The sequence below is a fragment of the Mirounga angustirostris genome, unplaced genomic scaffold (genome assembly GCF_029215605.1).
Source record: "Mirounga angustirostris isolate CCGP_5_RB_7025 unplaced genomic scaffold, mMirAng1.0.hap1 SCAF_2, whole genome shotgun sequence".
Classification (NCBI taxonomy): Eukaryota; Metazoa; Chordata; class Mammalia; order Carnivora; family Phocidae; genus Mirounga; species Mirounga angustirostris.
The window spans coordinates 181251483-181265101 of record NW_026991710.1 but is presented as its reverse complement, the minus strand read 5'-3'; the positions used below and the strand labels follow the sequence as shown (position 1 = coordinate 181265101).

The following is a 13619-nucleotide window of genomic DNA, read 5'->3' as shown; positions in this document are numbered from 1 at the left end:
GGCTAGCTTTGGCCAAGTGTGGGAATGATTTTTGCGACAGCATGGATAGAGAACCGTCAAGGGCCCCTTTTGGTCACTTCCGAAGAGCAAAAACGTGTTGAGAGGAGGCCGGTTTAAGATTTCAAACAGAACCTCCCCAGTGCGCATGAAAGGACTTGATTAGCATATGTCAAGAGGACCCGCATATATACTCGCTGTGTATGTACACAGGACTCTGATCTGATCAGTTTGCGGAGTTGGAGCCTCAGCCCCCAGCCCCAGCCCCAGCCCAGCCTGGTATTGGCAGCGGCAGCGTATAGATGGTCCTGCAAAGCCAGCAGCCGGCTCCCACCTACCCAAGGAGAGAAGATCGCTCCAAGACAGTGAAAACTCCCCTGCTATCTCAGTGCAAAGTCCATTCAGCGACCTCACAGGAGTAACCGGGTCTTTCTGCGCCTGTTTTGCTCTGTTTTTTCTCCATTCACTTCCCCATCCCCGCTACACTTTTGACTGGGGTCTTTTGTTTCCCGGATCCTCCGCCTCGCCCTCGGGCCCCTCCATGGCTCCCTTAGCCGAAGTCGGGGGCTTCCTCGGCGGCCTGGAGGGCTTGGGCCAGCAGGTGGGCTCGCACTTCCTGCTGCCTCCTGCCGGGGAGCGGCCGCCTCTGCTGGGCGAGCGCCGGGGCGCGGGGGAGCGCGGCGCCCGCGGCGGGCCCGGGGCTGCGGAGCTGGCGCACCTGCACGGCATCCTGCGCCGCCGGCAGCTCTACTGCCGCACGGGCTTCCACCTGCAGATCTTGCCCGACGGCAGCGTGCAGGGCACCCGGCAGGACCACAGCCTCTTCGGTACGTACCGGCACCCCAGCACCCCAGGCCCCCGACTCCTCTTCTCCACCCCGTGCTGAGGGAGCTCCCGGAACCCATCCGGTTCGAGGTGCGGGCTGGGACTGAAGGGCGGGCCAGCGCAGGGACGGGGAGGACTTCTCCGGCTGGCTTCCCGAGCCAGTCTCTAGCTGGCCTGCAGCTCCAGACGCTGGGGGCGGGAGGAGAAAGGGTGGGTGCTCCGCGCGCACCTTGCGGCCCTGCCCTTTTCTGCTGCCCGGGACAAGACCGCGACTCGGTATCACATCTTTCTTGCACTGCTTACCTCGCAGGCAGTTTTCGTTTTGTTTTTTAAATCCCTGTATTGTTTTCTCCTACTTCCTCTCACGTTTCCTCCAGTACCATTTACTTAACAAAAATTCATATCGGAAGGCTTCCTCTTCTTTAAACATGGCCCACAGCTATGCAGTTAATCATGTATTCATGGCCTGTTCAGAGGGTCACTCTCGTATAGGATGGGGGCATTTACGTAAATGTCCACGCCTGAAGAGGTAACAGATGAACTTTCAGAGAGCACCGTCGCTACTGGAAGGCTCACCTGGCTGCAATTCTTTGAGCTCTTTAAGTTCTATTTGGGCGAGAAAAGGAGGGAGGGAACCGGGTGGGGGGCGGGGGGGAAGGCTACCCGGCTACTGAGCATGCCCAGTCGTTCAGCCAAGCTCCTCTTTAGAAATTGTGAAACGCGAAAGCAGAGATCTTAGTATTGACCGTCTGTAAGAGGAAATGGGAAAGCGAAATAGGATATGGGTGGGAACACAGAGACGTGTTTCAGAATACCTCCAGCAATGCCTGGGAGCAGAAGGAGTTAAAAGAAAGAAACAAGCGAATGATCCTTGTGACACTAGATTGGGAAATCATACGGTCTCTACTGTTAATTACTCCCTAACTCGCTGTGTAACCGCCAGGTGCCTTCAGCACTCTGAGCCTTAATTCTTCCTTTCTGTACAATGATGGAATTAAATTAGGTGATGATTTAAAGATGCTCTCAGGTTCCAACATCTCAGGATCTTTCCCCCCATCGTGGGAGTTTTCATTATATTAGAGTTAACCTGGTAGCATTCTCAAAGGATTTTTGATCATCAAACTTGGGACATCACTGGAGAGATTTATTGTATTTTAAAAAAGATAACCATTTACTCGTTGGCAGCAACCTGAAAGGGCCCAACATCTGTCTTCCTTTCTGTCTGTTCCTTAGCACTGAGGGATTCTTTGAATCTCATTTCTGAAAGGCCTTCTCTTATCTTGTCCTCGTCCCCTTGTTCTTATACTCTCATTCCTTTTTTGACTTGCAGTCCTCATTAAAACTTTGGAGAAGTGTAAATCTCGGTGTGAGGGGCATTTGTAACTCTAGATGTAGAAATGAGCATGTGGTGGACATTTGGTAGCACTTAAAGGCTTAGAAAATTAGCTTTTTAAAACCCATATGTTTGCAGCTTCCGCTGATCTCTTCCAAATTCCCATTGACTATGAGTCAAGAGTGTCATGACCTAGTGGCCAACCTTGGGGTCACTTTTAGAAAGTGGTTTCTAAATTGAGGAGGCTGAGATTCTGATTCTAAAGAACTTTGCTGACACCAGGTGGCTCAGTTTTCTTTCTTTTAAGAATTATTGCACTCCATTCATTCTAGAAAAAAATCCTTCAGCTACTAGAAAGATTTAGAAACGAACACAAATGTGGTAAGGCCTATAAGTAGAGCAGGTAGAAGTTAAGCTGAAGTAGTACTCAGACTCCCTTCCTACCTCCCCTCCCCCGGCCCTTGTGATACATCCTATAGCCTTGGACACCTTTAAGACACTTGTGATTCACCTGTATTTCCCCCATGACACGAGTTGCTTCTTTCAGATCGTGTCTCTTTACAAGACTATAGGAAGAGATATAAATCTATGGGAAGAGATTATAAATATTTGTAGACTTGATAACATTCATTAACCTTTTTCCTTAAGAAACAAATGTTGTATATCAGAATTATGATCTTCTAGAACATTTTTTTTGCTAAAATTTTGCATAATTATTTGGTAATTGCAAAAATATGACTTAAGCCGATTTTGTAATGGTTTAAGTCACTCTATGGTGGGAGGCTACATATCAAAACAAATATCTACTGTTACACAAAGGGAAAAGGACCACATTAGTTCTGAGCCTAAAGGAGGTTTGAACAGCCTCTACCATGCATTACAGTGCATCCTAGTGGTCTTGAATCGCTAAGACATCATAATTACTAGGAAGAAAGTTTATGTTCAACATGTATAACATCATATGCTTCTCTCTGTATTTGCCTTCTTTTCCTAGCAATTCAATTATTCATTATGAAATTATTTTGCTATTTTTCTTTTAAACTCATTTATGTGTCATCAAAGTGAGAATTTTGAAAATGCTTGAGAATGATTATTTGTGATGTTAGAGTAAGTTACATGTTTGATAGTTTATACTAATTTGCCCATGAATGATTATATGAAAAATTCAAAATCCTGTATTTAGAATTTGAAAACCACATCAATAGAAGCTAAACAAAAAGGTCCCAGTGAGGTTAAAATAATTTCCTGTCTGATTTCACTCTACATTTATAATAGGGTTTTCCTGTACAGTAGTACAGTAGGAAGATTTTACCTAATATGTAAACATGGAATCATTACTTAAAAAAATGTTTAACCTGAGATCAAACATATTCCTTTAAAGGCTTTTCCTTTATTCTCCCCTATTCTCCATAGATTTGTCTGATGTGGTTGCATTGTGGGTTGACTCACCTGTTTATTATGATTCTTAAAAAGGCTGGCTTTGAAAATGATACCAGAAAGACAAAGTACCTCCAAGTCTTTTTATGGGACACTGGGCATTAGAAAATCTATCTAAAATCTGTGATTACCTCTTAAGGAAAGTTTTTCATGTCTACTCTTTGTTAAGGAATTAGCTTAGTTGCCACCTCATATTATAAATAAGAAAGACTTGTCAAATCCCATTTAAGAATCAAGTGATTACAAATTACTATGTGGTATACTATTTCCTTGAGGAGAAAAAGGATCAGAATTTAAAAGTGTGGCTAAAATCTTTAAGAGGAACACAAAAAACACATAACCTTTTCCCATCAATCTCTGTGAGCCATTGCAAAATTATTAATGCCTAGTTATGGATTAAGTTTTAGATGTTGTTTAATAAAGTTGAAACCATGAATACAATTGTTCTAAAAATATATGTGATTTCTACAACTACATATTTTTCCAAGATAGCAGCGTTATCTTAAAATGAGAAGTAAAGTATAGGTCGTTTACCATTTAGTTTTGCAAGAAAAAATGGATATTTTATAAGACCTGTTATATGATTAGTTTATATGGAAAGGAAACATTTTTTTGAAACTTATATTTCATTGTACTTGAAAATTGGCTCTATTATATATCCTAATCATTTAATCAGTTTCTGTTTTTTGAAAGACAAGAGCATCTTAATGTAAATCAGATATTTAAAGAGAATTAAGTTACATGTGAGCCATAGTACACTTCTCCATTTAAATTTAACATTTAATACAACTTCAAGTAATTATACATATGTGAGATATTCTGGATGAAATTCTATTAATATATCTTCTTCTACTGACCATGTTTTCGGTCTATATTTTTTGTTTCTAACAGGAATCACTCACTAATGAGCTTGACCATATGTTTAATTTTCATTTACTCCCTACCTCTATGTTCATCATTACAATGGCTATCCTATGGAGTCTGTCTTCCTGCTGTATCTTCTCTTCTCTCTGCCTTTGGGTCTCAATTAAAGGCACTGACTCTTTCAAGCCACATATAGTCTATTTGGTAATGTATTCTTGCTAGAAGATCCTTAATAGCTCTAGTGTTCTACACGATCTACTAATAGTTTGAAAGAGCTCATTTGAGCTCTTGGGAATCTATGTTTAGAGCTTAAGAATCTGTTTCTGCCAAAGAATGAATTAGGCTCTGGACAGAATAGAACCCTCCGTATAAGGGGTAGCCAGATTTTGGACTTTCCGTTGGCCTTGGGAACATCACATGTCCAAACAGGAACTTGTACAATAAATCAAGATATGACTTAAGAACAAGAATCAGGCTAAATGGTGCACATTTATACTGTTTGTAGAGCTTAAGGAGGAGTAAAGGGGTGAAGGTAGAAAGCTGTTAAAGGCAGTTTCCAGCATAGAAAGTATGTCTATATATTTTTTCAGCAAAGACTCTAAAGAACAAGACAAATTATTCCAAAGGTTAGTGTGTGCAGAGAAAAAAAAGTGATGCAAAGGGGAGCATTATTTCTTTTACTATGGTGTATTAGTGTATTAAGTGGAGGATGTTTGATACTAGTTTATTTATTGATAAATGAAAATAATTTTAGAAAGCTATTGATAGTAGAATCTACTCGCATGCTAAAATCTTGGTATTTGGCTATCATATTTAATGAATTATAAAGTCCTTTTACTCTTTGAGCTATCATATTTATTTTCAAGAACCATGTGACAAGGTTCTTATTACACATACTATGTAATCTATAAATTTTTGAAATCAATGGATAGTCCTGAAGTAGAAACATTGGATTAGGGCTCAGAAGAGGTGAGTTCAAGCGTCAGTTCTACTAACTCCAAATATCATATTCTTAGGCAAGTCAATAAATCTTTTTGAGCCTCAGTTTCTTTATGTGTAAAAATCGGGATAATAATAGCTTCCATACCTGTCTTAGGGAATTGTTTTTTGAGGACCAGATAAAAAATATAAAAAAAAATTATAAACTATAAAACACTAAGGTACCCATATAGGGTATACTGGCTGCTGGGAGAAAAAGATGGACTTGATTCATAGTTAGCAAAACCAAAACAAAACAATTAATAGAACATATATAATTAACTAATGGAATTATGGAGAACTAAGAACACCTGTTATGTACTAATTTATGATAATAATAGCTTCCATTTGTTAAATGCCTAAATGTGTCAGTCCTTATCACTCTCCTGGAAAGAGGCATTTTGTTCATTTTGTACATGAGGAAACTGAACTCCAAAGAAGATAAATGACTTGTGTGGACAGACTGGCCAGTAAGTTACTATGAAATTTTAAGTTACTGTAAATTTTACGGTAAGTTATGCAAGTCAGTCTGGCTTAAGGTTTTATACCTTTAACATTACACCATGATGGACAACTTTTCTTTTTAGGTTTTTTTTTCATCTGTAAAATGGGAAGATCATCATAATAAGACGATAAGATGATAATAAGCACTTTTCAGCACCTGCCTACATTATTATATTTAGCAATATTGGTCTACTATTTCGAAGATTTTCAGTGGTCACATGTTCATTAATAAGTATGTCATTATTTGTTATTATTTTGTTTATAAATGTAGGTATCCTGGAATTCATCAGTGTGGCAGTGGGACTGGTCAGTATTAGAGGTGTGGACAGTGGTCTTTACCTTGGAATGAATGACAAAGGAGAACTCTATGGCTCAGTATGTATTTTAAAAACATTATTGTAATTCTTAAAATTATGACTATTTTGCCAGTAAAAAAAAAACTACCAATAATACATGTCAGAAGAAATATATGAAATACAGATATGTAGGAATTAAATATCTGTATCCTGATTAATTTCTATATGTTTGGGCAGTTGTATAGTAACTCAATTTCAGTTTTTTTTTAGAGAGCGAGCACACGCGTGCAAGAGGGGTGTGGGGGAGGGCCAGAAGGAGTGGGAAAGAAAGAATCTTAAGCAGATTCCACGCCCAGCGTGACCCTGACATCTCACGACCCTAAGATCATGACCTGAGCTGAAATCAAGAGTTGGGGGCTTAACCGACTGAGCCACCCAGGAGCCCTCAATTTCAGTTTTTAAGCCCCAAACATTTATTGCTTTCAGCTTGCTAGTCTGCCTGCCCATTATCCTGGGTCTTTCTACTTCCCTCCATATTTTGATCATTCCTACCAGAGACACAGAAAAATGACATTTTCTTCTTGCCATGTTAAATTCTTTTCACCTTTACATTTATTTAATGTAAATTTTCTCTACCCATGATCATCTTCCATAGCTAAGTATAAATGTTGCTGACCTTCATATATAGGAAATGAGTGAATGAAGTCCTAGGATATTGTAGACAACAACAGAAAATGGCAACCACATATCTGGTTGACCATATCTGGATAATTAAAGAGCCATGATTCAAAAAGCAACTGTGGTCTATCCCTTAGGATAAGATACAGTTCATCTTAAAAAGGCAAGAAATCATTAGGCCTTTACTGCATTTACCTAATGGTAACCTCTAGATGAAAGTTAATGATGGGAAATGTATTGTCAAACAATTAATAAATACATTTAGGGAAGATATATGATTTGGAATGATGGTTTTGAATTAGGAATTTGGATGTTAGCAAAATCTTGAAACGTTTCAAAATGATAGTAGAGACTTGCTATGTAGAACTTGGGCATCTAACAATGGAACAAGATAAATACAGGCCTTTTGGGTAGGGATGGTGGTAGGAGGGAGATAAAATGAAACGTGGGAGAGTTCTGGATATTTATTAAGTATTTGACAATAAAGCTGAGAATTGACATTTAATTTAAAGTTCTTTGAACTAAACTACTAGGAAGTTTAGTCTCCTGGAAGAAAGAATTCCGGATAACGTAAGAACTAAAACAAAATAAAGCAAAAACAATTCATCCTTTTCCCTTCTTTGACAAGGATATTGTTATAAGCAAAGCAATAAAAATACAGAGATGAGACTTTTCTAAGGAAATTCTCGCAGAAGTATTTTTTTAAATGATAGTTATCTTCTCTCTTTCAGGAGAAATTGACTTCTGAATGCATCTTTAGGGAGCAATTTGAAGAGAACTGGTATAATACCTATTCATCCAACATATATAAACATGGAGACACTGGCCGTAGGTATTTTGTGGCACTTAACAAAGATGGAACTCCAAGAGATGGTGCTAGGTCCAAAAGACATCAGAAATTTACACATTTCCTGCCTAGACCAGTGGATCCAGAGAGAGTTCCTGAATTGTACAAGGACATACTGATGTATAGTTGAAGCGTGATAGTGTCTTCATTGAAGAGCCAAACTACGACCATTCTTTCTGGTCAGAGTTCTCATTGTAAAATAATAACCCAGGAGTCTCCTCAGAATATTATGGAATTTTCTACTGGGTGGCTGAATTTGGAAAGAATATAGAGAACAAACAAAAACCCCATATTTTGACTTGAAGTAGAGCAAGACCTCTCTTTCTAAGTGGATTAAGTTCCCTTAGGTACACTGGTTCAGTCCTTACTGGTAGAGTGAAGCTGAAAATCTGTTGAACTGTGGATAATGGGAACCCCACCTGGTTTGCTGCTGGTACCTCACCTCTCTGGATTATGTTTACTTTTAAAAGTTACATTAAAAATAGATACTTCATGTTGAAGAAATAAATTGACACCATTGGCCAGGATTATTGCTACATAAATTCTGAGGACCTTGTAGGATTTTGTAGGTTACAGAATGATATGTAAAAATGCTGGATGAAACATGAGCTATAGAACATGCCGCACCAAGATGGAACACTTTTTTTTTTTTTTAAGGATGGACCTATTTATACATTTTCAATTTGCAAATATTTATTATATATATTTATTTATTAAAGAGTTTATTTTTTACTGGTATATGAAGATAATACAAAGAAAAAAAAACCAACAAAAATTCTTTTATTGTGCCATTACTTTGTTGTGATGTCCTGAGCTGTAGAAAAGACATCATTTTTGCAACATAGTAAACATAGAATAAAATCTTGAATTTCTTTTTAAAAATAAAGTATAGCATAGATGATATATTTTTTTGCAGTCAGTTGCCTTCTAAATGTAACACTGGTTCCTTTGGCTTAGAAAAATCCTTTATCAAATTGTATTGAATTCAACACACTTTTAAAAGGGAATTAAACATTTTTATTCTGTGTTTTGGTCTCATTTCTTTTTAGGTGAAAGTTGTTCTATTTATATAACATATTTTTTAAATGACAAAATTCTAGGCTCCTTGGAGAAATACTTTGATATTTAGAGAACTTCTAATGCTGAAAATTATGAAACGTCATAGGCAACTTATGCTCACTTATTTTCTTGGTTCAGAGTGGCAAAGACCAATTCCCCCCCCCCCAAACTATGATCACAGAAAGAAGTAGTCTGTGTGGTACCAGCATTAATAATGGTATCTGAGTCTGGTACCTTTTTCCTTATATCTCCTATTTAGTCATTTACTCAGGAAATATTCATTAATGCCTATTATACGGAAGAAATATTTAGGCGCTAAGGAAGATGGTGGTCAAGACAGAAGTTCATGGAACTTAATGTCTAGTAGGAGAAACAGATGGTAAACAAGGAAGCTAACAAATAAATGTCATAACTGTGAATTGTGATGTGCTCTATGGGGGAAACAAGGTTCAGACACAGAAAGGAGAGAACAAATTTAGATAGGATGAATCAGAGTGGGCTACTCTAAGGAGCTGGCATTTTTGATGGGCTGTAAAGAATAAGAAGGAGCTAGCCTGCCTAGGAGGAGAATAAGAGCCTGATAGGAAGAGGAAACAAGAAACCCGAAGTCCCTCTGGTGAGAAAGAGCTTTGTGGCTGGAGTGTACTGAGCGACTGGGACAGGGGCACAGATAAGTTTAGACAGCTTTGCACATACAAATCCAAATGCAGCATTGTCGCTGAGGATGTCATAATGATAATGGTAGCAGCCACCACCAGTTCCCAACCTGGAAGGCTTGGTGAAACACAGATTGCTGGGTCCCAACCCCAGAGCGTCTGATGTGTAGATCTGGGGTAGGGTCTGAAAATTTGAATTTTTAAGAGGTTTCCTGGTTATCCTGATGTAGTTGGTCTGGAGATCACACTTTGAGAACCACTGGTCTAGAGCCGTGTTTCTCAAACTTTAATGCACCTACAAAATCACCTAGGGGGGCTTGTTAAAGGGTGGATTTGTTAAATTATAGGTCTGGGGTGGGGGTGGGTCTGAGATTTTGCATTTCTAGCAGTGTCCCAGGTGGTGCTGGATGCCGCTAGACCGCAGGTTGTGCTTTGAAGGGCAAGACCTACTAATGCTTTAATGTTATTTGGAGTTACGCCGATTACTTCAATAAATTCCACCTCTCATTACTTAAATAAATTAATGATGATGTGTGGGGTGAGGATAGAGTGTTCAAGATATAACTTTAATAAAGCTACGTGGGAATGTGTGTGTGGAGTGAGGGGAGTTGTGCGTGTACTCGGTGAGAGACAGGGAAACGTTTCAGCTCAAAACCTCTTGGTTTTATAAATGTAAAAAAATAAAAAATGGTTTCACAGTAATAGTTTAATAAATAAAATAGATCTTACTTTTATTCCTAATAAAAGTAAAAAAAAGGAACTAGTTTGGTTCAGTGTTTGATACCTACATTTAAAGTACGTGTCCTCAAGTAAGCATTATGCAGTATTTCAAGTCCCTTCCAAAATGATGCTGGGGCCTGAACTTATATTTATAGAGAAAGTATTATAAATTTAAAGAGACCATACACTGATAAAAGATGGCCCACAATAAATATAGTTATCAAATAAAAAAATTATTTTTAGAGATACGATGAGAATACGGGTTAACTTTTCTTTTTTTTTGGTGGTAGCTGCTTGTAGTGATTTGAGATATGAAGTATGACTGAAAGCTTTACAAACTTTCAGAAAACTAAGAAGTCACTGTATCTTGTATTCTCATTATACTTACATCTTGGCAGCTCTTCCTGGGTGCAAAACACAATTTGTACCTGCCGAATTTGTACTATCTGAAGAAATGACCTATTAGGTATCTGAATAGATTTCACTTGATACTCCTAAAGGAAAGTGGTGTGTGAACACATTATTTAATGCATATATGGAAGGATAATAATAATTTGGTTTATTATCAAATCAGTAGTTTGAAAACAATTTATTATATCCTCAGGATGCTAGGGGAAAATCTCACCATTAGTCATCCTTTTTGCTTCTTTTAATTTCCTTTCATTTTTAAATGTTCTATTAACAGTCACATATTAACTTACATTTACCATTCTTTCTGCCTGGAATATTAACTATCAGCTGCCCAACTTCCCTATATTTACTGCAATGATAAAAGAAATCTAAATACACGGAGGTGTGGTCAAGCTTTGGTGTGCCAATTCCAAAGAGTTTGGTTTTCAATTAATTTCAATGTCAAAACAATTCAGAAACCTACAGCTATCAACCATGCGTGAGACTCTAGATCTATGTAAACTTAACATATAGGAGTTAGAAAGCACTCAGGCCATCACTTATATTTATAATGCAGTGTATGTGCCAGTTTTATGAATTAACTAATGATCAGAAATATTATTTATACACATCAAAACTCTGACTTCAATACATTAGCGTTATGCTTATAAATAGGCAGTTTCTAATTTCTAATGATAAAATTTAAGAAGCTATGATATACTATTGGCAAGTGAGGAGTTAGTACATCAAACAACTCCTATGTGTTCAGTGCATGGTGCTTCCACCAGCAAAGATAATTTTTAGACATCGGGGGTGGAGGGGTTAGTCCAATTAAATCCTGGTTTCAAATTTCTCCCAATCGATGCTTTTATAAAATGTTTCCATTTCAGTTTAATCTAGACAGAGACCCATAAACTGAAGTTGGACTCAACCTCAGCCTGTTGGTTCTTAGGATGATATCATCCTCAAGATATATATGATATGTGAGACTAAGGCACATCACTTTCCTCCAGTCAACAATATGGTATTAGGGTATTTTGGTTAATAGTATATGTTGACTGGTGTGATTAATGCATACAATTCCTTGACCCCTTGTTAGAGTTGCTCAGTGTCTTCCTACTGACAGAGAAGGGTTTAGTATGACACCCCATTGGAACAAAACTAAATATTTTCATAGAATCTACAATTCATATTATTCTAAGGTTTCCAAGCTGAGCCTACTAACCAAACCTACTGGGGGCTAGTAGCATGCACAGAGATAGTGCTGAAGAAGTTGAAAGGAAGAGGAGAGATACATATTTCATGCAGTTGGTTGAACAAAACAATTCTGCAGGTCACACTTGGACATTTAAATTCCTTAACAATTATCTTTCTTATACCTGGTTGGTAATATATAAATGATGATGTAGAAATGAAGGAACAATGTTGAACTGGCAATGTTTATACCTAATACCAACTTTTCTTCCAGTATGGACTTATAAATTATACAACATGATTTTAAAACACTTCCTTCAACTGTTTTCTAAGCATACTAGAGCAAGTTTCATTGTTCCTGTGATTATTTTCAGCTCAACAACACTTTAGTTCTTTGCGTAGGGATGAGTTTTGCACAGTCTGACTCATTAGAGTGGCCATATGTTGACCGGTGAATTTTTTTCAACTGAGTTTTGCAAGAGAAGTAAGCCCTATAGAAAAATAGTGTGACTATTTCTTAATTCTCCCAGGGAACATATCTGGTGCCATTTTAGACGCATAGAACACAAGTTAATGTACTGCACATAACTGGTCTGTTGGGACTTAATTCTCTCACGAGTCCTATTGAGAGCCTGTTGTGAGGTTGGCTATACTATCATCTAGAGTGCTTCCTTTTCTCTGCAAAATTAGCTGTTTCCCATAGAACTAGACATATTAATATAATTCTATTAACCAAAATTCTATATACCATACAATTTTTAATGTTTGGGTACTAGTGTATTCTGAGCATGACACCAAAGTCAAACAAATCTAAGGAGACTCTAAGAGGCTCACACGATTTCATATTCTTCATATTTCTACCCCAAAGGGCTGGAATGAAATGTTCTAGTTATGTGGAGCAGGTGCACTGCCTTGGATTTGTGGCAACAAACACTTACTGAATAGTCTACCAAATAAATAGATATTTAATTTACTTTGTTGTATAGCTATAAGTGTTCTAGTGTTCTTTTTAATCATGTTGATACATTAATCACCCAGAGACAATCTTAGAATGTATATAAATCAACTTTCATTAGCTAGCATCAAGAATGCTAGCATTAGTTAGTTTTTCTAGTTGTTAGAACAGATGGATCTTTTTTCTGGTTGAGTGTTCTTCCACATGTCCCAGCTTTGCCTGTTCAATGTATAATTGGATATAATTAATAGTTTGAGACCAAGGATCTTCTCTGTATAGACACCCCTCTAGAATGGGAGGCTAAAATGTATCAAATGGCTCAGGACAGCTGGTTAAATGTTTCCATATATGCTCAAAGTAGCTCTGTCTCTCATCAGAGTAAGCAACCTCAAGCTCAGGTCTCCAAAGTGCAATTGATTAGGACGATCTGGGTGTAGTGAGGTTGTACCCTAGCCTTACCTAGTAGTATCCAACCACTGAGTAGAAGGATCATAGAACTACACTAGAAAAGAAAAATATGGGGGGAAAAAAGATAATCAGAGGTCTCTTAGTTTTAAAAGATTTCTGGACTTTCAATTAAAGTCCTGGCTCTGTTTCGCAAAATATTCAATATTTCCTGGTTCCTCAGTCACTGAAGCTCTGTGTATGATTTGGCTTTTAAGTGGTTCATACGCACGCTGCCACCTATTTGGTCAAAGGGAGTTTTAATATTTATTTTAACATTTCTAGCATTCAGAAACGAATATCTGTGCTTATTTCATCAAGTTCCCCCCCTCAACATAACTAAAATATAAGAAAATATAATTTTAGATAAAAGTGTTTACTTTTATTTTTTTAAGCCCATTTTCTCCCAGCGAATCATGTATTCTTTGTCACAATTCAGTAA

General features: G+C 37.8%; 1 protein-coding gene across 1 annotated transcript; it reads left to right on the top strand.

Moving 5' to 3' along the window:
* The first annotated feature begins 538 nt into the window (after nucleotides 1–538).
* FGF20 (fibroblast growth factor 20) lies at nucleotides 539–7889 on the top strand. The gene is made up of 3 exons (XM_045879284.1): nucleotides 539–824; nucleotides 6210–6313; nucleotides 7644–7889. Exons 1-3 carry the CDS (start codon nucleotides 539–541, stop codon nucleotides 7887–7889), a joined length of 636 nt encoding a protein of 211 aa, XP_045735240.1.
* The last annotated feature ends 5730 nt before the right edge of the window (nucleotides 7890–13619 follow it).

Bases quoted from the DNA above. Each gene is read 5' to 3' on its own strand.
- FGF20 (XM_045879284.1), top strand. From the start codon at position 539: ATGGCTCCCTTAGCCGAAGTCGGGGGCTTCCTCGGCGGCCTGGAGGGC. The intron at 825-6,209 runs GTACGTACCGGC...TTATAAATGTAG, and splicing joins GCAGGACCACAGCCTCTTCG to GTATCCTGGAATTCATCAGT. The intron at 6,314-7,643 runs GTATGTATTTTA...TCTCTCTTTCAG, and splicing joins AAGGAGAACTCTATGGCTCA to GAGAAATTGACTTCTGAATG.